This window comes from Sphaerodactylus townsendi, linkage group LG03, assembly GCF_021028975.2.
Source record: "Sphaerodactylus townsendi isolate TG3544 linkage group LG03, MPM_Stown_v2.3, whole genome shotgun sequence".
NCBI lineage: Eukaryota > Metazoa > Chordata > Lepidosauria > Squamata > Sphaerodactylidae > Sphaerodactylus > Sphaerodactylus townsendi.
The window spans coordinates 29,649,903-29,677,618 of NC_059427.1; the positions used below are offsets into that span (position 1 = coordinate 29,649,903).

The 27,716-nt window shown below is 44.9% G+C and overlaps 1 protein-coding gene across 2 annotated transcripts in view; it reads right to left on the bottom strand.

Moving 5' to 3' along the window:
- Window positions 1-27,716, bottom strand: part of PRICKLE2 (prickle planar cell polarity protein 2) — a 363,321-nt gene that overhangs the window by 110,751 nt on the left and 224,854 nt on the right. For both annotated transcript variants that reach the window (XM_048489885.1, XM_048489886.1), the window contains one exon: window positions 13,791-13,974. In XM_048489885.1, the coding sequence (XP_048345842.1) occupies window positions 13,791-13,974 (184 nt within the window). The remainder of the gene's footprint in view (window positions 1-13,790; window positions 13,975-27,716) is intronic.

Below are 27,716 nucleotides of genomic sequence, written 5' to 3' on the forward strand. Positions count from 1 at the left end.
AAACAAGGCCTGTGGGAAGGAAGAAAGGCATCTCTAAGGGCATGAGGGCCACATATTTATTTTATTTATTTCTGCAATTTATACCCCGCCCTATCTCGCAGTCTCAGGGCGGCTAACGAATGGGGATGAAACCCTGTTAAAACATACAAAGTTAACAGACAAAGTCAACATATTGTGTCTAGTACGTGTCCAGCTGCCTGCCCAAACAGAGGCAACTGTTGAATCCAAATGAAAAAGGGAAGCACTATAATGAAGCACTTGATTTTAAAAAAAACTTTTTGAAAATAGAAAAAACTTCACATCTTGGGAATTGTTCTGTCTCTGAAATACTGCTGCAAAACTCCACATGCCACTTAGCTGCAATTGTGATAGGCAGAAGGAAATTAATGATCTCTCTGTGTGCATGAGCTGGAGAATTAATCTCAGGGCCCTCAGCGCTTATTATAGTCAGTATCTAAGAAAATGTGCGCGCAGGACAGAGAATGGACCTTTGCACTCATTATATATCGCACTTAAGTGCACGCTAGAAGCTGAACAAGGGGGAAAAAACCGGGATGTTGCTTCCCAAGCTAGTTACAAATCACTGTTCACTTTTCCTTTCAAAAAGAAATCTTTCATTCCGGACAATGAACAGAAGAAGAACCAAATTACACAGGTGATTGATCACAGACAGTAGACAGCTAAACAGCATTTCCAGGGAAGTGACTGACAGGCAGGATAACCATCTTTCTAAAAGAGAAACTCTCCGTGTTTGTTGCCATTCACAAACCACATGAATCCATATTATAATTGAGGAACAAGAGGGCGTGCACGTAATCCCATGCCTCCGGTGCTGGAAACCATCCTTGTCTTTTGAATTTTTTTTTTCAGTCCCAAAGTACAAAACAGTCATAAGCCATACTGAGGCTGAAAATCATAAGCTCACAGAAGAGGATTCCGAGTGCACGTAAGCAGTTTGTTTCTGCCCATGGAGCCCCTTCGCAACACTGTGATCCGGAGCACATTAACTGGAAGTAAATTCCAGTGAAATCGGCGGTGTTTAATTCCTTGGCAGAGCCCTGCTGATTGAAATATATGGGACTGAAGAGCATAATTTTTAGGCTTAAACGATCTGTTTATTTCAAGGGAGTTCAGGCGAGCTTCCCTTTTCTCCTGCTCACCACCAAACAGTTTACGATTGAAGTGCAGCTATGTGTTAAGTGCATGCAAGATCACAATCAAGATCTATATTACACCAGCTCGCGTACACGAACCGCTAATCTCACAGCACGAGATGGCATTGGAACATGAACGGCAGCAATGCCTCATGGGACACCCAAGTTTATTGCTGCACGCCTGACTGCTCAAGGAATAAAAGTTATTTTTTAATAAAATTATAATTCATGCTCTATTGCTGCATTTATGATAAGCACATATATTTGGCACTGATTTTTCATTTGTAGGATTTAACCCTTTTGATAGATCAGATTTTTCAATTATATTTTTAATTATTATATTTTCAATTATATTTTTAAAAACTTGTTATGTTAACCCAGTGGTGGTGAACCTATGGCACGGGTGCCAGAGGTGGCACTCAGAGCCCTCTCTGTGGGCACACGCAAACAGAGTCCCCCCCCGCCCCACATCTAGGCTGGCCTGGACCACTGGGCTCAATTATTAGCATTAAACTTCAAACCTAGTTTTGGGGAAGCAGTGTAGGTAACCTTGTTAAGCACTGTTAGACCCCACTGATTTTCATGTGAAGAACTAAAGTGTGATTCTTTACCTGGGAGTAAGCTCAGTTGCTGGCAATGAGGCTTGCTTCTGAGTAAACCCTCCTAGGGTCATGATTCACCCATTGGAAGAGTTGCACGGTTGCTTCAAAGCAAAGCCAACCACTACCACCAAGCTTACTCCTGAGTAACGCACGCCTCGGAGCCAACCGTTTTTTCTAAACTAAAACCTCAGTATTCAGGTTAAATTGCCGTGTTGGCACTTTGTGATAAACAAGTGGGTTTTGGGTTGCCATTTGGGTACTCGGTCTCAAAAAGGTTCGCCATCACTGTGTTAACCAATCCTTAAAAATAACTTGCATTATCACTGTGAACAAACCAAACCATTGCAGTTTAGACAAATGATTCAAATGCAACTATCAGGAATAGGTACTATTCCAGCTTCTACGGATCGTGTTCACAAAGGTTTTCTACGGCTGACAGTCAAAAGGCCCTGTTCAGTTTCTCTCCTACACTCTCAATCCACAAACCACCAGTTTTGGAAACCAAGCTCCATGCGATTCCAGACAGGTCTCCCGGAAAGGCAGAGTGGTGGGCAATACTAGGACCCAACTTGATGCTCAGGCCTCTGGCCTACCAGGCACATAGCGGGGTGGCACCACGGGGTGGCTCCGGAAGGGGCAGGTGGAAGAAGTGGCAGGGTCCTAGAGGGGCCCAGGAGCAGCCTGGCGCTTCATCCTGCCAGGCCCTACTTGCTTCTGGTGGGAGGGCAGGGGGCACCTGGGTTGTCTGCCCTCTCTGGCTCCCTAGATACACCATTGAGGCAGTGGAAACATGTATCTGAGCTGTACCATTTCAGACCACAGACTGGTGCTCATATGGTTGACTAGACCTTACTGCAAAAGAATCCACTGTGCATAAGAAACAGAATGTCAAGGAGAAAGGTTAATTTATATGTTCAGATGATTACGTTATTCGAGTGGGGTATTCAATCATTTGAGCTCCAAGCTGCCTAAAAGAATTGGTAAGATTAAGGCATCATTGTGGATGAACAGAACTGTCTAAATGGGGCGGGAAGCTCTGTGATGGCTGGGGATGGTGCGGTGAAGGTGGCCCTGACCCACTTCCAAAGGGGTCTCAGGGGGATATGGAAAGGAGGCAAAACTGAGAAACCTTCAGCCACGCAAATAACTCCATTGGAAAAAAGGACTTAGCCCACACTTTCCAGTGGCATTAAGACTGCGGCCAGGGAGGGGGGTGTCCTGGGCTGAAACCCCAGTGGAAGCGAACTAAAGTTGGCTCCACCTCCAAGAATGCTGCTACTCTTTCCCCTGCTATGCCATCATAGCTTCAGGGAAGTTGATCCTTCCGGGTTTGGGAATTACAGAGGTGTACAGTGCCCACCCGCTGGCATGTTTGCTCTCTCCACCAGTATAAGTGTCCCTCGTGGCAGCAGGGTAGGCAAACACACTGGCATGGGTACGTGCCCCTACCACGGCCCATTTTGCCCCCTCCCATCTGGATTGTGCAGTTAGATATTTATATCCTGCTTTTCCCTCCAATGGGACCCAAAGTGGTTTACAGCACAGTCCTTCCCTCCTCCTCATGACAACCTTGTAAAGTAGGCTGTGCTGAGAGACTGTGACTGGTCCAAGATTCCCGAAGCAAAATTTCATGGCAGAGTGAGAATTCAAACTTTGTTCTCCCAGATCCCAATACTCTGTAACATGCTGGCAGGAGTTTCACTACACCATGTATGCAAGAGTCAGCATGACGAAGTGGTTAAGAGTGGTGGACTCTAATGTGGAGAACCAGGTTTGATTCCCCACTCCTCCACATGAGCTGTGGAGAGCAGCAGTGGCGTAGGAGGTTAAGAGCTCGTGTATCTAATCTGGAGGAACCGGGTTTGATTCCCAGCTCTGCCACCTGAGCTGTGGAGGCTTATCTGGGGAATTCAGATTAGCCTGTACACTCCTACACATGCCAGCTGGGTGACCTTGGGCTAGTCACAGCTTCTCAGAGCTCTCCCAGCCCCACCTACCTTGGGTGCTTGTTGTGAGGGGGGGAAGGGCAAGGAGATTGTAAGCCCCTTGGAGTCTCCTGCAGGAGAGAAAGGGGAAATATAAATCCAAACTCTTCTTCTTCTTCTTCTAACCGGGTGAACTGTATTTGTTTCCCCACTCCTACACTCTGGCTGGGTGGCCTTCGACTAGTCACAGTTCTTTGGAACTCTCTCAGCCCCACCTGCCTCACAAGGTGTCTGTGGTGGGGACGTAAGCCACTTTGAGACCCCTTATAGGAGAGGAAAAACCAACCCTCCTCCTCCACTTCCTTCCTCTTCTATGTTTTATTAAAGAACTTTGAGATTCACCAGAGTCCTGCAGACTCCCTCCCTTCCAATGTTCAGTCTCTCAATGGTAAAAAATCCAACCCCAATATGAACACACCTCTGTGAAAAAAAGCATTATTTGTTCATTAAGACATTTACATCTCACCTTTCCTTGTGGTTTAAGGCGGCCCGCAACAATAGCAACATTTTCAGTTAAAAACAAAATAAAACAGCAAAGCCCAAATCTCTCCCTGATCAACCAATCTGGTCTTTGACAAGAATGTTACTCTATGGTAATAGCTTCAGCGTGTCCCCTTGCAACTTGTGTTTCAGAGTTTCAGTTTAAATATGCTGTGGCACCAATTCCTTAGAGAAGAGCTGTGTTTGCTTAATTGTAGCAATAGAGGAAAGACACACACCAGTTGCCCGGAGCAGGCATCTCAATCTCCACAAACCCAGGATCTGCTCACTATCTATGCTGATAAGAGGCAGAGAGAGGGTTTTTGCAGAAACTAGTAATTAACTCTTTTTTCTCTTCACTGCCAATGGCCTGAGGGAATGAAGGGGTGGGGGGATGGGGGAACATGCATACGTGCACGCAGCTAATCAAATATTGCTGCTCTTGTTATTTTTAACGGCCAAGAAAATTAACTCCTTCTTTTGGGGGGGGGGGGTAAATGTGGATTTCCAACCAGCCCAGTGATGGCGAACCTTTTCGAGACCGAGTGCCCAGATTGCAACCCAAAACCCACTTATTTATCGCAAAGTGCCAACACGGCAATTTAACCTGAATACTGAGGTTTTAGTTTAGGAAAAACGGTTGGCTCCCACTGGCTCCACATGAAGTGTTGTTACCTAGGAGTAAGCTTCTGGTGAGTGAGTCGGTGGCTTTGGCTTTTGAAGCAACCGTGCAACCTGCTTCCAACAGGGTGAATCACGATTTAATCTCTAGAGGGTTTTACTCAGAAGCAAGCCACATTGCTAGCAACCGAGCTTACTCCCAGGTAAAGAATCACGCTTTAGTTCTTCGCATGAAAATCAGTGGGATTTAACAGAGCTTAACAAGGTTACCTACACTGCTTCCCCAAAACTAGGGCTCATTCTGCACATGCAGAATAATGCACTTTCAAACTGCTTTCAGTGCTCTTTGAAGCTGTGCGGAATGGCAAAATCCACTTGCAAACAGTTGTGAAAGTGGTTTGAAAACGCATTATTTTGCGTGTGCGGAAGGGGCCTTGGTCTTAGGTTTAATGCTAATAGAGCTCAGCAGCCCAGGCCAGCCTAGATGTATGTGTGAGGGTGGGGGCGACTCTGTTTGCGTGTGCCTACAGAGAGGGCTCTGAGTGCCACCTCTGGCACCCGTGCCATAGGTTCGCCACCACTGAACCAGCCACTCACTACACCCTCAACTTCAGTGTGGCTCTGTGTCTGAATCTGTTTTGTGTTTCAGCTGCTCTCTGAAATGTTTAGAAATGCTTGCTTTAATAGCAGCACAGTTTCTACGCAGTGTTATTCCAGTTTAAGCCTATCTCAGTTGTTTTAGACCGGAGTACCTATCTGTCCCTTCTACTGAACATCCATTTTAGACAGAACTTGTTCCTATTGCAACTTGAACATCCATCAAAATACATACCATCCAGCAGTTTGCATTTGTTGATGATACGGAAGAAGATGATTGGAGATAGGAAAAGGCAAGGAAAATAATCAAGGTTTCTTTAGCTCCGGTAGTTCCACTGTGTACATCTACTCTACCACGAGCTCTTGAAAACCTTTAAAAAATTTAAAGGCAGAGCAACAAAGTGAATCGTACTGCCTGATTATGAATTATGAACCAGATGTTCAGCTGGTATAAATCAATCTAGCTGCACCGAAGCATCAAACTGAGCTTATTTATATCAGCTGGAGATCTGGTTCTATTCATGCCGCTTCCTCTAGGAGGAAATCAAAATTCTACCTCATCTCTTATGTCTTTATAAACTGTGTAATCCCTTTCTCCTCTTCCTGCAGTTGAAACTAAACCAGGATTAAAATCTGTATGTGCTGGAGAAACCAAGAAGTTTCTCTTAGACATTGGTTGGGCTGCTGTAATGCTGCGGGGTAATTTGCATATATTCATTTATTAAAATATTTATATTCCATCTCTCCTTTCAACTGAGTCTAACACATGTGGAGAAGGGTCAGTCATACAATGTTGAGGAGTGATACAGTGTCTGTTAATGGATGAATGGTTAGCTTGGAAGACATTGCACCAGGGCTGAAAGACCAGGAAAAGAAGAGACACAGGCCTGCATAAAGTTAGCAGAATATTGAAAGCGGCAGCAAGCTTAACAACAGGTATGTGTTTGGTACAGAGGCATAGCAAGGGGGGAAAGAGTCCGGTGCACTGGTGCGTCCTCCTCCCTGGAACACCCCCGCCACACCCCACAGGGGCGCGCCCCCGGTGTTTTGCGCACCCCCTTGTCCCCTTGGAGCCACACCTCTGGTTTGGTAGGAGGGTAGGGAAATTATCAAGAAAATTCAAAGGATAGGATGACGGAAGGAAGAGGGTTAGAAAAGGTAGTGAGTAGAGCAGCTGGAGTGGATGGTAGGATATGAATGAATGGAGCACCTTCCTTATGAGGAGAGGCTGCAGCGTTTGGGACTCTTTAGTTTGGAGAGGAGACGTCTGAGGGGGGATATGATTGAAGTCTATACAATGATGCATGGGGTAGAAAATGTTGACAGAGAGAAATTTTTCTCCCTTTCTCACAATACTAGAACCAGGGGGCATTCATTGAAAATGCTGGGGGGAAGAATTAGGACTAATAAAAGGAAACACTTCTTCACACAACGTGTGATTGGTGTTTGGAATATGCTGCCACAGGAGGTGGTGATGGCCACTAACCTGGATAGCTTTAAAAAGGGCTTGGACAGATTTATGGAGGAGAAGTCAATCTGTGGCTACCAATCTTGATCCTCCTTGATCTGAGATTGCAAATGCCTTAGCAGACCAGGTGCTCAGGAGCAGCAGCAGCCACAGAAGGCCATTGCTTTCACATCCTGCACGTGAGCTCCCAAAGGCACCTGGTGGGCCACTGCGAGTAGCAGAGTGCTGGACTAGATGGACTCTGGTCTGATCCAGCAGGCTAGTTCTTATGTTCTTATGTTCTTATGAATGGGGAGGGGGGACAAATTAGGAGGCTGAGGAAAAAGCGGGTAAATAAGACAGGATGGGGCTAAGAAAAAAACTTAATAAAGGACCTACAGTGCCATTCTTAGTAGAGTTAAAGCCTTCACGGTTCTATGAATTCTATTGCCATTCTAATCAGAGTTAGACTCTTCTAAGTGCATTGAAGTCAAGATGGCTTAGGAAGGCATTGTTAGCAATTTGCAGTGTTTCAGTGGGCTCAGATTGGAGTTCTTCTCTATGTGTGGCTGTTGGGAAGAGCAGAGGGTTTGTCCATTAGGGCAGAACTCAGTTTCACAGACCGAGCAGTGAGACACATCACAGTAGAAAAGTCCAGTTTTGATCTCCGGCAACTCTAATTACATGATGTCAGGAAACAAAAGCTGGGACTGGCCTTTCACTGCCTGAGTGGTCAGTACTGAACATGATGGACTCATTATTTGACTCAGTAGATGGCAGCTTCGTATATTCATAACCAATTAAATACCAGCGGGCCTAGTGAGGACTGTTTTTTACACACTGGGAGCTAAATGTGGCACAGCAGAACAAATACCAGATCTTAAATGGTGTAATGGTATAAACGGGAGAGGGAAATGCCCGGTTCAGACATGACTTCTGGAAATCTCTCCAGATTCAGACTCTGAAACAACTCTAATTTAAGCGCGGCATCTTCCCATCATTTGCCATAGCCTCTCCAGACTCTGAATTGATAAACAGTAGGTTGAATACTGATCCCTTTCACCAGGCAATTCTTGAGCAAACATCTGGCCGACTACGTTCTGTGTGTGTGTATGTAGGGGAAGCTTGTGTCTGTAACCAAAGAATGAAAGATCACCTGTTGCTAAGCCTTTACAGACATATAATTTGTTGCTAAGCAGTTGAGATGCTAGTTCATTTGCTGTTCTCCTGCCTTCAGTTTACAAGGAATGCCAAAGTCCTGGATCGGCAAATTACTGAGGGGCAGTGAAAGCAGAAACATAATCAATCTGTCCTGTGCTAGCTTTGTTTGATTCATCCTTGTGAAATTCAGATTTTTAAAAATTTGTGTGGATTAAAAAAAGCAGGGTGGGGGTTTCTGCAGGGATACCTTCTGGGAGGGTGCATATGTAGGAGGTTAAGAGCTCGTGTATCTAATCTGGAGGAACCGGGTTTGATTCCCTGCTCTGCCGCCTGAGCTGTGGAGGCTTATCTGGGGAATTCAGATTAGCCTGTACACTCCCACACACGCCAGCTGGGTGACCTTGGGCTAGTCACAGCTTCTCGGAGCTCTCTCAGCCCCACCTACCTCACAGGGTGTTTGTTGTGAGGGGGGAAGGGCAAGGAGATTGTAAGCCCCTTTGAGTCTCCTGCAGGACAGAAAGGGGGGATATAAATCCAAACTCTTCTTCTTCTTCCAAACTGCAACCTGTCATGACTGCAGCACGTTTCTAGTGAAGACATCTAGGCAGAGGTGGGATCCAACCAGTTCTCACCACTTCTCTAGAAGTGGTTACTATTTTTTTTCTGAGTGCCGAGAAGGGGTTACTAAAGCAACCTCCCTGCCCAATAGGGACTGGAGGTGCGTGTGTGCGGCGGCGCCACTGTTTGAATCCCCCCACCATCGGAACCTGTTATTAAAATGTTTGGATCCCACCACTGATGCCTTCCCCATTCCCATAGTCATTCACAAAGTTTGAGGAAATACCTATGATTTGTTATGGCTGGCAAAAATTCATGTTACCTTTGAATGCTCAAGATTCATTTTGGAACAACTGTAATGCAAGAAGGCAAAATCCTTACAGCGTGCATTAATAAATTACTTCATAGTTTGCAGAAACAGAAAGAAAAGTGAGGGGAAGAAAATATTCACAATGCCCGACAAAGTTGCCCGACAAAGTTTTTAAATATTTCAGGAACTGCAAGTAAGTGTCTGAAGAGAATCAAGGAAAAAGCATGTACAAATTCGGAGCACCGTCTAACCATGCAATGGAAGGCCGCTGAATTCTTTATGCAATTTAAAACCTATTACCCTCATCATTATTCAAGCGAGTTTCCTTTCACAATGTCCTTGGCAAATTAAGCTCCCAATTTCAAGCATAAAATGATTACCAGAAGGCTGAATGAATCAAGCCAGTTGTAAATAATAGAAACAGGTAAATATTTTACCCTAACACTGTACTGCAGCACATCAGTCTCATTAATGTCCTTAACAGCAACAGGCAATGCTTATTTTATGCACTGAGATTGCTCTGCAGTAAATTCAGTAACTGTGACACAGGGAAACAAGAGGGAACCAATTAGGGCCTGCGCCTGACATCAAATCAGATTTTTATTGATGCAGGTGATATGCCACTTCTGTTGTTCTTGTTAACAACAATGTCAAGCATTTCGGCATTTGTTTGCTTTAATGTGGAGTCAGCCTTCCAAATATCTTTGGCCACTAGTGCAGTATTGCTGGTATACCCAAGAAGAGTGCACGTATAACCCTCTACAGTTAAAGGCTAGCTCAGAGTCATAGTCAAACAGTTGCCTGTCTACAACTTGGATGGGTTGGTGCTAGGGATGCCAGCCTCCAGGTGAGACCTGGGGATCCAGAATTACAGCTCAATTCCAAACTACAGAGACCAGTTCCCCCTAGAGCACAGGTGTCAAACTCGCGGCCCTCCAGATGTTTATGAACTACAATTCCCATCAGCCCTTGCCAGTATGGCCAATGTTCATGTTGGGAGGGACTGAAGGGAATTGTAGTTCATGAACATCTGGAGGGTCGCGAGTTTGACACCCCTGGACGGTTTGGAGGAGGAGGAGTTTGGATTTATATCCCACCTTTCTCTCCTGGATGGAGACTCAAGGTGTCTTATAAGCTCCTTTCCCTTCCTCTCCCCACAAAAGACACCTTGTAAAGAGCGGGGTGGGGGCTGAGAGAGTTATCAGAGAACTGTGACTAGCGCAAGGTCACCCAGCAGGAATGTTGGAGTGTGGAAACACGTCCACAATATAATGCCTTCCCTAAGAAAGCATGATAGGCTTTACCTCGGGGACATTTTGGAAATGGAAAAGGACTCATTGGTTTTTCCAAACATGAGTATGTTGTTTTATTGGCATATTTTGTATGATGTCATTGTAAGCCACATCAGAGCCACATCAAACTGTATGGCAGGGTATATGTTCTACTGATAAGACTCATTCCTTTATGCAACTCCCCTTCCTCCTTCATATTCTACAACCAAAAGTGGTCCAGAAATCAGGTTGCCAACCTACAGGTGATGCCTGGAGGTTCTCCCAGAATTGCAACTGACCACAGACGTCAGTTCCTCTGGAGCAAATGGTAGCTTCAGGGAGACATACGGTCCTATAGGATATCACAGATTCTAGCTGAAATCCCTCCCAAATATTCCCCACCACAGACACGACTCCAAATTCTCCAGGAATTCCCAGGCAACCCTACCCAGAAAGTGGCACAGTCAGAATTCTGGTACATGTTAAGCTGATCTGCAACACATCAGGCTCCGCCACAACACAACTGGGAAGGTCCCTAAAATGACTATCCTGTGCCTGTTACATCAGGCCTAAAACTAGGATAAGTTCCTTTACATAAAAACATAAGAAAAGCCATGCTGGATCAGACTAAGGCCCATCAAGTCCAGAAATGCTCACACAGTGGCCAGCCAGATGCCTCTAGGAAGCCCACGAACAAGATGACGGCAGCTGCATTATCATGCCTGCGTTCTATAGCACCTGATATAATTGGCAGGCTCCTCTGATACTGAAGAGAACAGCTCTGGATCATGACTAGTATCCATTCTGACGGGTAGCCGTATGGATAGCCCTTTCCTCCACAAACATGACCATTCCCCCTTAAAGTCTTCCAAGTTGGCAGCCATCCTGGGACAGGAAGTTCCACAATTTAACTATGTGTTGGGTGAAAAAAAAAACACTTCCTTTTGTCTGTTTTGAATCTTTCACCCTTCAGTTTCAGCAAACGACCCCTTGTTCTAGTATTGTGCAGAAAAGCTTCTCCCCGTCTATTCTCTTCACATCATGCATAATTTTATAGACCTCTCAATATCTCCCCTTATCTGCCTTTTTCCTAAGCTCAACAGCCCTCCGCATTTTAAGCACTTTTGGCCCCCTGATCATTTTGGTTTCTCATCAGCACCCTCTCAAGTTATCCTTCTTTTTTTAAGATATGGTGACCAGAACTGACCCCCTCCCCTTCCCTCCTTTGCATGCCACCCCTCACTCCCTCCCCTTCCCTTTCATGCCATCCCTCACTCCCCTCCCTCCGCTAGGGTGGGTGCGGCAGGTCCAGATGCCGGGCCCCCTCCCCACTCCTCCTCACCCCTCCCTTGTATGCCACCCCTCAACTCCTCCCCTCCCTTGCATGCCACCCCTCATTCCTCCCCTCTGCATGCCACCCCTCACTCGCTCCCCTCCCTTGCATGCCACCCCTCACTCCTCCCCTCCCTAGCATGCCACCCCTCCCTCCCCTTGGGTGGGTAGGCCATGTCCAGATGCCGGGCCCCCTCCCCTTCCCTCCCTTGCATGCCACCCCTCATTCCCTCCCCTTCCCTTGCATGCCACCCCTTCTTCCCCTCCCCTTCCCTCTGCTAGGGTGGGTGGAGCAGGTCCAGATGCCAGGCCCCCGTTAGAAATTCCATTAGGTCCAAAAATCATAAAGTCCTGTGGTTTCCTATGTGGCTGGTTAGCGAAGGTAGAAAACAGGATAATTCTCCCTGTTGGGCTGTTTTAAAAACATGTTTTAGAAATAGGGTAAAGTTCCTTGTTTAAGGAAAGTATCCTTCTTTTGATTTCTAGAAACAAAATTAAGTATTTGAAAGTATTAAGTATTTGACAGGCAGTCAATTAGAGGAGAAGTAGTCGTTTATGTTGGCAGTAGACGACAGGACTTGCTATGATGAGTTTAAATTATGGACAGAAAGATACCAGCTGGAAATTAGGAACTTTTATTTTTACAGTAAGAGTTTTTTACAGTAACAGAGAAATTATTAATGCCCCGCCCCCGGAATGCCCCGCCCAGCCCCATTGGCGCTACGCCACTGTTTGAATCCCACCACCATGGGAACCTGTTACTAAAATTTTTGAATCCCACCACTGGGTATAAATAGTTTAAATACATGAATAAAGTGCTCTGTGGAGTGGTAGGGTAGCAGTAGGAGCTGGCCCATTTTTCAGCATATACAGCAATAACCATGCATGCAAACAGGTCTCCATTTCACACAGAATTTTGCGTTCTTTTCCCTTGATTCTCAGGCACTGCTTCTCGTCTGAATCCCTACATTTCTGGAAGCTGAACACTTTGAAAGGAACTCTGGCTAAACTGCCCCCTTTTTTTAAAAACCCGAGGCGCCCATTTAAACAGCTGCCAGCAGTGAACTGACCTGATAAGATGAATACTTGCACAATGTGAGTTAAATGACGCCTTTGTGATGTACTCAACCTTTCAGTCTCGCTTATCTTTCAGACATTTCAGTTTTACTTGACCAAGCTGCCGGGCAAGAACATTAGAACATAAGAACTAGCCTGCTGGATCAGACCAGAGTCCATCTAGTCCAGCTCTCTGCTACTCGCAGTGGCCCACCAGGTGCCTTTGGGAGCTCACCTGCAGGAGGTGAAAGCAATGGCCTTCTGCGGCTGTTGCTCCCGAGCACCTGGACTGTTAAGGCATTTGCAATCTCAGATCAAAGAGGATCAAGATTGGTAGCCGTAAATCGACTTCTCCTCCATCAATCTGTCCAAGCCCTTTTTAAAGCTATCCAGGTTAGTGGCCATCACCACCTCCTGTGGCAGCATATTCCAAACACCAATCACACGTTGCGTGAAGAAGTGTTTCCTTTTATTAGTCCTAAGAACCTAAGAACATAAGAACGAGCCTGCTGGATCAGACCAGAGTCCATCTAGTCCAGCACTCTGCTACTCGCAGTGGCCCACCAGGTGCCTTTGGGAGCTCCTAATTCTTCCCCCCAGCATTTTCAATGGATGCCCCCTGGTTCTAGTATTGTGAGAAAGAGAGAAAAATTTCCCTCTGTCAACATTTTCTACCCCATGCATAATTTTGTAGACTTCAATCATATCCCCCCTAAGAAGGAGGGCATGCTAAATGTTTCATGCCCGACGCCATCTATGACTGTTTTGCATGCCAGCAGTGGACCTACAGAGTGTGTTTCAGCAACTTCGAAAATGGAAACACTTCATTTTATAAACCAATATTAGGAATGTTGACCTCTGTGAGGCCAGCCTTGTAAAAACCAGCACTCAACTGTGAGAAGGTTGGCTAGGGTGTATCAGCACATCACAAAGTATTAATATAGGGATATACAGGATAGCAGAGCAGCAATGTTTTGGGGGCTAGAAACTGGCATGCACTTATTTGCAAGCCTGGGCAATTGTCAAATATACAAGCCCTTGACCGCATGCATTCTCTGCATGCCTAGGAAACATCAAAAGTCGTCTGTGAGATTTTTCTAAGAACATCCTTTGGCAATTCTCTGAGAGAGGTGAAGGTAATCCATTCTTCCCACTGATAGGGTTTTAAGATTTGCATGCACTGTGACTGCCAAGTGCAGGCAACAACAAAACATACCTGTTCTGGTTTCAGCCCCGGGGGAACCCAGGCGTACTCTTCCAAGGCACAGCCAGAATCATCGTCAGACGTTGAATTGCGCTGGAAGTCAAACATCAGCTTGGTCACGGTCTTCTCCATTTCCAGCGGCATCACTGTTTCAAAGTGTTCTGCCTGTGGACACTTGCAGTGCCGGCAAATCTTCCTGTGGGAAAAGTGGAGACAAGAGACAAAAAATTACCCTCCTCTGTTTAAAAGCAAATAAAGCTGTAGAGAGACTTTTGCATGCCAGTAGAAACTGAACAACACTGGGGCAATCCCATTTTGCCCAACAAACAGCAGAGCAATAATGACAACTGGGAAATTATTAGCCTTTTCCCCCTCTTGGATAAAGAAGCTGTCCGCAATACGCTCGAATGGTGGGGTAACTGAAGTACAAATGTATGAATGTAAACAGCAACAAAACGCCAAGGCACTCCAAAGGAGTTTTCCAAATCCAATTATTCTTATGTTTGGGAGGAAACCATGAATATGAGACCACCCATATTGAACTAGCCTTGGGGATTGAAGGGTCAAATCCATTTGATAAACAATCTGAGATGCGCCCCTTCACTTCCCTCTTCTTTGACAGCACCCATAAATATGCGTGTTCGGTGCCAGCCGATCAGCACGTCCAAAAAAACAGGCTAAAGGATTGGCGCATAAAGTATGCTAAAGGTCAATACAAACAAACAGCTAAGGATAGCAAATTCCATTACAATGAGAAAACATCGTGAATACGATTGTGTTAAATTAAAGTGATAAAAGTCACACACTGGCAACTGCTGCCTTAATAGAAGCCTGCCCTACAGGGAGGGGCTTACAAGGAGTTCACAGGCAGTGTGTATACTTCGCATGTCTGAGGGCAGAATTGCAATCCATCTTTGGCTAAGTCATTTCAAGCAGAGAAAAGACATTTGCCTGAGAATACAAGGGGTTTTTTTTCAACTCTTGCCAGCACAGTAAGTCTGTGGTGTATCTTAAACCATTCCTCCCCCTCCCCCTGGAGAAGCCCACTTTCCAGAGAGATATGACTAACCAGAATAGGTCCTACAGAAAGAGACCTGGGAAAGGAAACTTCAGAGCACGCACACTTCAGGTAAAAATGAGTTTTTAGTTTCAAAATATTAAGACAAATTGCCCCACAAGAGAATAGGGCTCAACATAGACATGTGTGCAGAAGCACAGACTCTCATCAATAGCCGGGTCACTACAGAGACTGGGAGAGGAGAAACGTTCTCCCCTTCTAGCACAACACAAAAAAGCAGATTGCTTGGAGATCACTACCAGCCGGTGAACAGCAGTGGAGTGCCTTGGGGGCAGCTAGGTCAGTGTGCGTTCAGGGGTCTAAGAGGGGTCAAGTGTATGGTATTTCTAGCATCCATCCCATCCCTGGGTCTACACTTAATCAAGGACAGGGGACCAGAGGCCAGCTACCTACCATCAAATGAGCAACAATGAGCAATCTGGAGATACAATTTATTATGATTATTATGATTATGATTATAGATTTCACAGCTGCCAGATCTTTAGCTGGTTGTTGGCCTTCATTACAATTCGAGCCTCACCCAGAGGCCTCATTATTATTATTATTATTATTATTATTATTATTATTATTATTATTATTATTATTATTATTATTATTATTATTTATTTATTTATTTATTTATTTATTTATTTATTTATTTATTTATTTATTTATTTATTTATTTATTTATTTGATTTATTGGACCGCCCTACCCCCAAAGGGCTCAGGGCAGTTTACAGGCAACCAAACACAATACAATACAACCAAACACAATAAAACAATCGAATAATCCCAATTAAAACTATTACAATACAATAAAAACAGTAGCAGCAATAACCTTTCCATAATTAATAAATTAGGTGGATGACGTCCGGTAAAACCCCGTGAGTGGACTAGCAGATTTTCAGATAAGCCGATGACACATAGGGCAACAGAGAGGGGCGGACTCAGTGGCTCGCCTCCCCAAAAGCCCAGTGGAACAGCTCGGTTTTTCAGGCCCTGCGGAACTCCCCAACGTCCCGCAGGGCCTTAACAGCTGGAGGAAGAGCGTTCCACCAGGCAGGGGCCAGGGCTGTAAAAGCCCTGGCCGGGGTGGAGGCTAGTCGCATCATAGAGGGACAGGGGACCACCAAAGAAGTGATGCCAAAGAGGAGCCGTAGCTTTGGGATGTTATGAGTGTAGAACATTTTGGTAGCTGGGTGATGTGGGTTCAGCTGCCTTAGGCAAGTATCTACATTATGTGACTGGGTCTGAGGGTTGACTTGGACTCCACTGCTGTTGTGAATTCATCACAAAACGTTATTGGAGTGCAATCTTATCTTGTTTCATAGATGGATTCTAGATAATGTAACCTGAGAATGTGCTTGATGGACCCTTGCCCGACTTGGATTGTACTGTCCAGAGGGGCTTACCTGGATAGGTTTCTGAAGTAGTAATAATGCTTCACTGAGAGAGGGAATCATGCTACATGCCTTCAAATGGATGGTTGTGAGGACTTCAGAAGACCCCAGTGAACTGAAAACCTATCAACCAGTTGGAAATATGCCCTCTTCTGGCAAGGTGCTCTAGGATATCATAAACGTGCAACTGTAGGCCATTGCTTTCACATCCTGCATGTGAACTTCCAAAGGCACCTGGTGGGCCACTGCGAGTAGCAGAGAGCTGGACTAGATGGACTCTGGTCTGATTGAGCTGGCTTGTTCTTATGTTCTTAGGTTTTCTTGATTGTCTCTTGATTGTCTCTGTAAAGTGCCATCAAATCGCAGCTGATTCATGGCAATGCAGCAGGGATTTCAAGGTAAGAGTAACAGGTGGTTTGCCATTGCAACCCTGGTACTCCTTGGTGGTCTCCCATTCAAGTACTAACCAGGACTGACCATGCTTAGCTTCTGAGATCTGAAAAGATCAGGCTAGTTCTGGACCATCTAGGTCAGGGAATCTGATGATCTAGAACCATTCCATTCGGGTTTCTGATCTGATTTTAGGTCACCCTTGGTTGCACTGGATAAAAACCTTTACCTGGAGAAAGAAGGGGGAATGCAGTCTGCTTACATGTCTGGATCTCTTGATGCTCAACTAGATGTCACTTGTTTTTTTTTTTAAGAGTTGAGTCCTGGTTCAAGGATACACACAGAAGACCACACATGGAACAGCCAGGAAGGTGAAAATACCCCTCTCCCAGGCACAATTTCATGTTGGGATCAAGCACAGATAAAGATTTGGGCATGCTGTATGCTTCTTTGTTTACATTAGTATGTAGAGATCACTAGAAATATTTTTTAAAAATAAAGGAAAGGCCTTGGGAAAGAAGCAGGAATACAGAACCCCTTCAAATCTCTTATATCAGAATCTTCTGTTATAGGAAAAAGAAAAAATCCCCCTCCGCCCTTCTGAAATCTTTTCTAAACATTACTGGTACTGTTTTACAGAGATGTCCTATTATATACTGCACAAAATCTACTGTGTATTCCACAGGTTAATTTACATCCAGGGCAACATATACGTTAGCTGGGATGGTGATCAGCCAAAAGAGAGAGTCCTTCTAAACATGTGTGGCTTTTCCCTTTCCCTTAACCACTCAGGATTTGCAGGATTAGGGAGCGGTGCTTTCAGATCACAGAGCAGAGTTCCCACACATCCTACTCTTACCTTAATAGTAATAATTGTGCAGTATGCCTTTAAAAGGCTGCACGCATTCTCTCCCCTCCGAATCCAGCCATGCAAACCTTTTCAATTCATCGCTTCTCACAGGCCATGAATAAAATAAGCCTGATGCAAACGCATCTAAACTTCCATGCAGCCAGCACAGCACAAAAATCCACTGAGCCAAGAGGCTCTGCTAAGTCAAACCAGGGAGCGCGGCCAAGTTTCCCCATTTCCTGCTTTTCATCAAATTTAAAATACACACAGATGCAAATATAGGCTGGGTGTCTGGTTTGCATCTAGCTAGGCAAAGAGCCTCAGCGCGGCCTCTGGCTGTTACCCTCCAAAAACAATCGGAGCACAATTTCATATGAATACTTTAATTAATCAGCTACTGTTCAGAGGTCCTACACGTTTCTCCCCCCTTTTGCCGAATCGATGGGTTCAACAGGCGAAATCCCCCTCTCTGTTTATGATATAACGTTGAGCCGCTCAACAGGCAAGGCAATTTATTAACCTCCCAATGCATTCATCATCCCCATCCATCCTCCAGCCCCCGGCCGACCCGGCAGCAGAGCCCTGTCAATGCAAGTGCCAGCTATTCACAAAGTTGGTGGCTAGAGGATCAGAGGCTTACTGTTTGAGAAATGGGCATTCTCGTGGAGCTTAATGCTATTTCACTGACTGTCACTCCCTGGCTTATTAATCACATGGATCCCCGCAGAAGATGTCAGCGAGCAGCAAAAATATTTAAAGCTTTGGGAAGTCATAAAATAAACTGTGGTACCAGGAGGCAAAGTAGAAAAGAAAACAGCCTTTTTTTTTTCAGATGAGAGCCAACCAAGATGCATAGAGATGGTAGGTACCCCAAAAACTGCCCACGTCATTTTAATCCGTACATGGCAGCAGCCCTCTGGGCCCTTTCATATAATACATAATAAGCTTCTTCAGCACTGTGCCTTCCCATGAAAGGGTCTGGGCTGCCATGCTGGTAGGGTTGCCATGGGGCCTGGGGATCTCCCAGAGTTACAACTGATCTTCAGACTACAAAGATGAGTTCCCTTGGATAGAACTGTTGGGAGAAACAGCACCTCGTGTGTGTTTTCCCGTTGCACAACGAGCTGAGCTTACCTGCGCACGTGTGTGAGAGAGAGCTTGGGGGAGAGAGCTTAGGTACAAAAGAAAGTCGGAGTCGTTTGTAGTTTCTAATCTATTTAAAAGAGTATTTATTAGTGAACTGCGTTCTGGGTATGGAAAGGTAGGTAGATAGGTTCACTAATCTATCCTATTCTAGCTGGATGGAGACGGATGCTCGGAGCACCCATCCTCCCTCTAGGCATGGTGAAAGTAAGATGGAGAGGTCTGAGACAAAGGCGGAAGGAAGGAAGGAAGGAAGGAAGGAAGGAAGGAAGGAAGGAAGGAAGGAAGGAAGGAAGGAAGGAAGGAAGGAAGTCCCTGAGAGTTATCAGTCTAACATCAAAGGGATAGAACCAGCATGATGGAGTAAAGGTGACAATTCCTAGGTCCCTATCCAACCACTGGCTATCTAGTAAAACCCCCTCTGTAGGTTAAGGCAAGAAACAGAGTAAAGTCCCTTTCTTCCAACAAAAACAAAGTGGTCACTCCTCTCAGATCCTGCCCTTTCCAGGCTGCACCCCTAAATCTCCAGGAATTTCTCAAGCCAGAGTTGACAACCCTTCCAGGAAGGAAGACAACTTGGTACAGAGGTGCTACAACACTATAGATGGCCCAGAGCGTTGCATGTTGCTCCGGTGGCACAGAGAGGAGCTGTGATGCAATGGCTTCTATCCATGCCAACATCATAACACACTGGTCCCTTTGTGATATCACCAGAGAAGAGAGTAAAGTCTGTGGAACACTCATGGACCCAGGACCTTGAATGGGGTCTACAAGTATATTGAGTACCAGGGTAGGTGGAGCAAGATTAGAATGGCATGGTCTCTATGATCCACTCCAGTTCAAAAATTCTGGCTGCACCATTCTGCACTGATGGAAGCTTCCAGACACTGGCTTGGACCCAAGCGATAAAGCTAACTATGTGGAGGGGTGTTTTGTTGTGGACATTATTTAACTGGCTTGTCCAGAAGGTATAGACACCAAAGTGGGTCGAAGGGTGGTGGGGTCTAACGTAGGTGAGTCACCACCAATTGGGATGTTGTGTGGTTTAAGGGCTGTAGGCCATGTTTGGAAGCTTTCAACAATACATTCTCTACCAATTGTGAGAAGAAGACTCGTCCTGATCTTCAGCAAATTCTCCAGTTCAAGGTGTGCTCAACCTGTTGCATTCAGCTTACTACAGATCACCGTGAAAAAGTCAAATACCAAACAGTCTTCTTAAAATATCCCTAGTTCATCTCTTCCCGAGGAACTAGAATCCAGCACGCGGATGAGACACATCAGTCTGATCTCGTCAGATCTCAGAAGCTAAGCAAGGTCAGTCTTGGCTAGAATCTGGAAAGGAGACCTCCAAGGAATACCAGGGTCATGATGCAGAAGCCGGTGGTGGCAAACCAGTTTCCAGCATCTCTTGTCTTGAAAATTCTACAGGGTGGCCATAAGTCAATTGTGACTTGATTGCAAAACAAACAAAACAAATAAAATCACCTGGCCTCAATTACCTTCTGCAAGAAGACATAATAGAAGCTGCAGAAGAGTGCCAGGTAGGAAAGTCGCTTTGGAATGGGGCTGAATAGGAGCAAGCCCCCCCCCCCAGCTGTTTATAACCTGGTTCCCGGCATCTCCACTCCCAGTCCACCTGACATGGCCCAACAACTCCTTGCCATACCTGTCTCTAACAGCTTTGCCCTCTGGGCACCACGTGGCCTCGCCTCCCCCAGCTCCCAGATGGCAATGGTGGCGAGGATAAGTCCTGCACCATGCTCTAACCAACAAAGCTGAAAAATATGTGCATTACCCTATTCATACAAAATGGCAACTGCGTGCATCCAAGGTCTGCAGGTAGCGCACGCTCCTGTTCCATGCGGTGGAATTATCAATTCTGAACATCTGAAATGGGCTTCTGTTTTGAAAATATTAATTCAGATGGGTTGCTGGATTAATATCAAGGCCAATAATGAAGATGGAACTATCTCTAATCTGGCCACCTGTTCTTTATTGCAAGAACCAGTCATATTCTGACGCTGACAATTTGTCACTTTCTTGCAGTCTCACAGTATGTTCACTTATTTGGAATCCCTGAGTTTGGCAAGCCTAACTGTATCATTTAATTCGCAATGACTGAGCGCAACACAGAATATCACAACTATTTGTACATCCTTCTACAAGACAGGAAAAGAGGAGGAGGAGGAACGAGGTACAAAATTATTGTTATGATCTGCAGTGGAGCTAGGATTTAGCCAGTGGAACATATGAAGGAAGAATGTACGTGTCTGGAAAAGCTCATGACTCTTGGCCAGCGTGTCAAATGCATTACCATATAAAGAATAACAGCACAAAGCAGGTACAGAGAAGCATGCTGTTAGAAAAATATCAAGAGGGGGCAGTGGCGGGGGAACCCATTAATTTGATATGTCCAGAACGAAGCCTAACCTATAATAATATTTACTTTTTGATTAATAAGCATTTTATCAATAGAATTCTTCTCACAAGCCAAATGTGGGTTTTTGGGCCCATGGATTGCAGAATATTTCAGTGCTGTTAAAATAGTATCCGTACTTCCTGTACTGACTTGAAAGACAGGCTGATCTTTCAGCATTTGTCTCTCAAATGTAATGGCTGCTTCTGAGAACTCTTTAGGGATTTGTTTTTAGATGAAAACACACTTCTCAGCAAAGGCAGCACAAAAACTTTATTCTGTACAGTTACTGAAGGATCAAGGATTCACAGGACGATTCCCTGGATTCAGACGAAGCACTTTCTAATGCAAAGGAACCTCAGAGAATAAACATTTCTGTCAGTCAAATCCTTCTATTGTTTACTCACTCAGAAAATTGCTGACGCTGGATCAATCAAATGCAGAAAGGAAGGAAAGGGCGAGGGGGATATTTTTTTGCATCCAATCAATAGGAATCATTTACTATATTGTACTGTTAGCATTCTGTAGCAGCTAAGGAGCACAATTCCATGTGACTCTTCTCACAGGAGCTGAAAGGCAGAGCTATTTTCAAGCTCCACGGTACACTGAACAAGGCTCAGTCTTTGCTTTCTTTTTTCTTCCTTGCAAATTTGCTTTTGTTACAGGAAATTCAGTAATAGTTGGAGTTACCTAGATCAGAACCAAGCATTTTAAAAAGGAGCTGAGTAAGGGTCTAGTTTGCTCAGCTAGAAGGAGATCACCTCAACAACATCTAAGGAACCTGATCTGCTAACATGAGAACTTTTTAAAAGATTTCAGTGGTTTGAGGAGTGAAAGTCCGGACCCGGTCTGCCATTACAGCGTAGTCGGGGCTTTGAAGGTGAGGGTGAGTCCCTGTTGTAAGAACAGGGAATCCCTGGTCAGTGCAGCCAAGAATGCAAGGCACCCAGCGAAACAATCCTGAGAAAAACCGCAAAAAACAACAACAACAAGAAAACCAAAGAAAAACCTATACTGGCTCTAGAGCCCAGTAAGGACTTGCTCTCCCTGCTGAGGCAGGAAAAATACTGGGGATTAAGATGGACGCCCAAGCCTTCCACAGGAAATAGCAAGTTTTTAGTTCCTGCCTCCCTGAGAAAGGGTTGGGCAATCACCCATCCAAGATGCCCACAGTCGCCTCTAGGAGAACTCAAGATTTAAATAACAGCTACGAGACCTTACAAGAACATAATCTTAGTTAGACTTACCATTGGACTTGTCTTTCATCAGTCTGCTAAGTTTGTCAGCACACAGATTCAGTATGAGCTTAAGTTTAAAACTGACAACATAGATATTATTAGGGGTGCACTATTCTCTGTCTGTAGGGATGTGGCATAGCCTTATCTCATCAAATCTCAGAATCCAATCTGCAGTTGGTCAGTAGTTGAATGGAAGACCATCAAGGAAGACACTGCAGAGGTAGTTTGAGCTTTGGATTTATACCCCACTTTTCTCAACCCAAAGAAGTCTCTAAGTGGCTTGCAAACTCATTCCTCTGCTCTCCCCACAAAAGTGTAGGCATTGATTCTACCTTTTGTGCTCTCTGGGCTGTAGAGGCACAGGGAGAAAGGGGATGGAGATCAGGAGGCTACAGTAGGCCCTGCATACCACCTCTTCAAAAATTATTTATAACATGACTACAAGCGAGAAAAATAAGAACACTAAAAACAAATACTGCAGCATGCCTTTATTGGCACCAGGTTTTCATGATGCCTACATAAGTACCAGCTATGTAAACATATCCTTACAGCCTAATCTTACAGTCCTGTAGCTGGCCTTGCACAAAGCCACAGTAAAGCCTCATTTAAATGTGATGACAGCAAGGGGTTTTTTTTGTAGGGGTCCAATTCTGAGTATCAGCACCTTTTGTCAGGGCTCTCTTGAGTCCTGGGTGGGAATTGGTAGAAATTGGGAAAGCTTTACATGTGTGTACTGGCAAAAAAAGCACCACAAAAGCACTGGACATCGATATACCATGTTTCCCCGAAAATAAGACAGGGACTTATATTAATTTTTGCACCAAAAGATGCATTAGGGTTTATTTTCGGGGTAGGGCTTATTTTCAGGGAAGTACGGTACCTTCACAATTCATTAAGGCGGGCTCTTGGCAGCCCCGTTGCTTCCCTGTCACATGTGATGCAAGCTGCATCCTCATTGGCAGGGAGCACCTTGCTGGATCACACCATCCTGATCTGTAACTACTGGCAGGGCTTATTTTTGGAGCAGGGCTTATATTTTAAGCCTCCTCCAAAAATCCTGAGAAATCATGATAGGGCTTATTTTCGGGGTAGGTCTCATTTTTGGGGAAACACGGTAGGGGGTCAGGTCTTCCACTATTGAAGGTCTCCGGGCACTATTGAAGGTCTCCCTTTGCCTACTAGCACTTCACAGGCCAGTGAGAAAGAAAGGGAGGCACCAGAACATTATGTCACTTCTGGCACAAAACCAGAAGTGATGTCATAATGTGGGATAATATTCTTGGATTTGCCCCAAACTCAGTGGCAACTATAAAGTTTCGGGTGAATCCCAGAGTATTGCCTTGACGCAATGACAACCCTTAACTTGCACACAACATCAGCCTGGCTGCCCCAGCCTCACAGTTCCTTGTGGCCAGCTGCGAAGACCAGAAGAAGATTAGAAGAATTAGGGAACATTTCTTGCCTTTAGGCATTTCTTGGGAGTTGTGGGACATTTTACTCCTTGTGATCCCCTGTCTTTGCATCTTCATTGAAGTGTTTGACTATTTGCATCCCTCCTTTTTGAAACCCTAAAAACTCCTTGCAAATAAAAAATCAGCACACCAAGCAATAAGAAGGAGGAATCAGCAAAAATCACCTCCTCCTTGATCCTTCTATGGGACAGAATCAAACTATTAGTTCTGGCACCCATCCTCCAATATTGTCCCAGGAAGAAATATCAGTTATGCAGATCCTTCTGCTCAGTAAATGTGGGGAATATTTGTTTTTTTCTCTTGAACACTGTCTAAAAACTATCAGTATACCTATCCCTTGTCCCAGGTTCAGCAAACAAAACGAACTCGGCTTTATCTCACAAGGCCAAGGAACACAGAAGAAGTAGCAAGAGGAACACACAGCCCGATATCTGCTGTTGATCATCAATCGGGAACAACCCTGAGCATCAAGTATCATCCCCTGAGCCAACAGTCAACAGACTGCAAGAACCGAAGACTATATTTTAAGTTAAAGATTATTATAAACACTCACTGACTATAAAAACAGATGAGCAATGGAACAAACAGTGCTGGCAAGTTGTGAAATCTCTTCCTGAGGGACTCTGAAAGGAAAGACCGGGAAGGCAGGCAGCAGGAGTGATTTAGATATCCTGTCTGAGGGCAACAGAAAGTTGGACTAGATGACCGACTGGGATCCTTCCAACTCCAGGTTGCTACGATTCACAGTAAGAGATAGCCTTCCTTTCCTGAGGCGTTTGTAAATCAGGGCCCCTACATCGCGCATTAAGAAAGTAATGAGGAAACCGGGCTTGGTTTCAAGGCCCAATGTAAAATATCTGACTGGCAGAGCAAAGGAGAAGAGCAGCCTAAGACACAGAGTAGAATTTAGAGAGTGGAGAGGGCGAAGAGGCTCTGAATGAAAGATTTAGAGGAGACATAAAGGACACTTTTTCAAACTTCTTATAACTGGGGAGCCACGGTGTGCCAATTAAACTTCCCCCTGATGGGCAAAAATGATGAGTTTCCTGAAGCAAAACCGTTATGTGACAATGAATCACTTCTTTGGCCTTGCCAGATTTTTTATACTGCAGCCTCCTCTTGGCTTGTCAACCGAACCAACTTTCCCAGCTGCTGCCGTTGCCTCTCTCTGTCTCCTCCTCCCTTTTCATCAGCTAGGTTTAAATTTAATCTAATTTAGCTCTTTTTTTTTTTTTTTGGTCTTTCTAGCCAATGTTGATTTCTAAACAAATCCTCTAAGAACTGATGTCACTGTTAAACACAGCATTTGGCTCCAAGGCTGTTAGCACACCAACTTGTTGGCAATAAACCCCACTGAAATCAAGGGTGCTTGTTTTCAAGAAAACATACTTTTAAGACTGGAGTGTTAGATCCCAGTTGGAATCCCACTTTCCACAGGGCCTGCAAAACGGACCTGTTCCGCCGGACTTTTGGCCAGCCGGAATAACCATCAGATCCCATATCATCTAGGCCTCCCATGGGTGGGGTTGGGAGAATGAAGTCACCATATTTGTGTATAACTGTTGAGCTGGGAATTTTAACCTGCTGTTTTATATTGGTTTTATTGTATCATTTGATATGACAATGTTGTATACCGCCCTGAGCCTCCAGGGGAGGGCGGTTTAAAAATGCAATCAATCAATCAATAATGCCAATAGCTGATTTGTTAGATTTTAGTGAACTTTGTAGGGTGGCCTGGACCCCCTGGCCACCAGCAGAGGTTGGAGGGGTAAAATTGCCACAGCAAGATTGAGATTTGGGGGTGGAGTCTGGGGAGGTCAGGGTACAATGCCATAGGGTACAATACCATAGAGTCCACTCTGCAAATCATCCATTTTCTCCAGGGAAACTGATCTCTGTAGTCTACAGATGAGCTGTGAGTCCAGGGGATCCCCAGGTCCCACCTGGAGGCTGGCATAGGCCCTGTGTCCTTTTTCTTATTTATACTGTATCCATTGCTCTATACCTCTTAACATCACCTTTTTGTTTCTTTGCCCCCCTCCCCAGTAAAGGTGGGCAATTTCCTTCCAATTCACCAGGTCACCTGCTGACCCTCAATCTGTGTACATATGGCACAATCACATCACTTGTAGGTTCACCCTGGATCATGATGGGGATGTTCTAGCACTCCTCCCCCCCCAAACCTCTATGATTTCCATAGAATTTTGGAGGACAGCGATAGAGCATCCCAGTACAATGCTGGTGCTTCTGGGGTAAATCTTTGCTGCCACTTTGAACTGCCATTTTGATCACTTCATATTTGTCCAGGGAATAAAAAGACACCTTTTGCTTCAGATCAGAACACTGAAATTGTTTAAGGAAACACACTTCTCTTTTTCAGACTCCTTTGTTCTGTTTACACATTTCTACAGACTGTTCAATTTAAAGATAGCTCCACTGTTCTGCCAAAAGGTGGCAGAACAGCTTTTAAACTGATCACTGGGGGAAAGCCGACAGGAGCTGAGGTGACTTCGGTTCGGAATACAGTATCTATGGGGATGCAGACAGAGAGGGAGGTTTTTCTAAATCAACCACATACAAGCGAGGAACATAGCAATGTGCATGTGACAAGGGATAGTGTCTACAAAAGACTTGAGGGTAAAGCACATAAATCCCAGGTTAAGGACAGAGACAGGGTATACAGGTGTCTCTATGCTAATAGTAGAAGCATTCGACCTAAAATGGGGGAGCTAGAGTACAGAGTTTTGAAGGAGGACTTTGATATAGTGGGCATTACAGAGACATGGTGGAATGAGGAGAACCAGTGGGATGCTGTTATACCAGGCTACAGGCTCTATAGGAAGGATAGGACAGGGCGCATTGGGGGTGGAGTTGCCCTTTACATCAAAGAGAGCATAGTATCACATAAAATAGACAATGCAAGGGGAGCTGGTTCCCCTACAGAATCACTGTGGATATCAATACCAGGTGTGAAGGACAGTTTAATATTAGGAATATATTATCGTCCCCCTGACCAAAGTGCACAAGAGGATTCTGAGATGGAAAAAGAAATTAGAGAGGCCAACAAAAACAAAAATGTAGTGGTAATGGGTGATTTTAACTATCCCCATATAAACTGGAAAAATGCACGTTCAGGTCATAGTAAGGAGAGAGCATTCCTGGATATGCTAAATGACTGTGGCTTAGAGCAGATGGTTGTGGAACCAACCAGGGGAGAGGTGATCCTAGATCTAATTCTATGTGGGACCCAGGACCTGGTGCAGGAAGTCAGTGTTGTTGAGCCGATAGGGAACAGCGACCACAATGCTGTCAGATTCAGTATCTCAGCATGCGAACAAGTGGCAACTACTAATGTAGTTACATTCGCCTTCAGAAAGGGAAATTTCTCAAAGATGAGGGGGATAGTGCGCAGGAAGCTGAAAGGGAAAATCAAGAGAGTCAAAACTGTCCAGGATGCTTGGAGGTTATTTAAAAACACAGTAATAAAAGCTCAGCTGGAATGTGTTCCACAGGTTAGGAAAGGCAGCACCCAGTCCAAAAGAAAGCCACCATGGTTAACAAGAGATGTTGAGGAAATTATCAGAAAAAAGAAAATGTCTTTTAGAAAATGGAAGTCCAGTTTGACTGATGAAGAATATGAGAGGGAACACAAATGGTGGCAAAAGAGAAGCAAGTTAGCTGTAAGGGAGGTAAAAAAGGATTATGAGGAACGCATGGCTGCGAACATCAAGACCAGCAACAAACAGTTCTTCAAGTACATCAAAAGCAGGAAGCCAGCAAGGGAAGCAGTAGGCCCATTAGATGACAAAGGAACAAAGGGTGTGCTAAAAGATGGCAGGGAGATTGCAGAGAAGCTGAATGAATTCTTTGCATCTGTCTTCACCCTAGAGGAGGTGAGGAACATTCCTGCACCTGAACCAAGCTTCTTAGGAGGCGAATCCGAGGAACTAGCGAAGATAGTGATAGACAAGG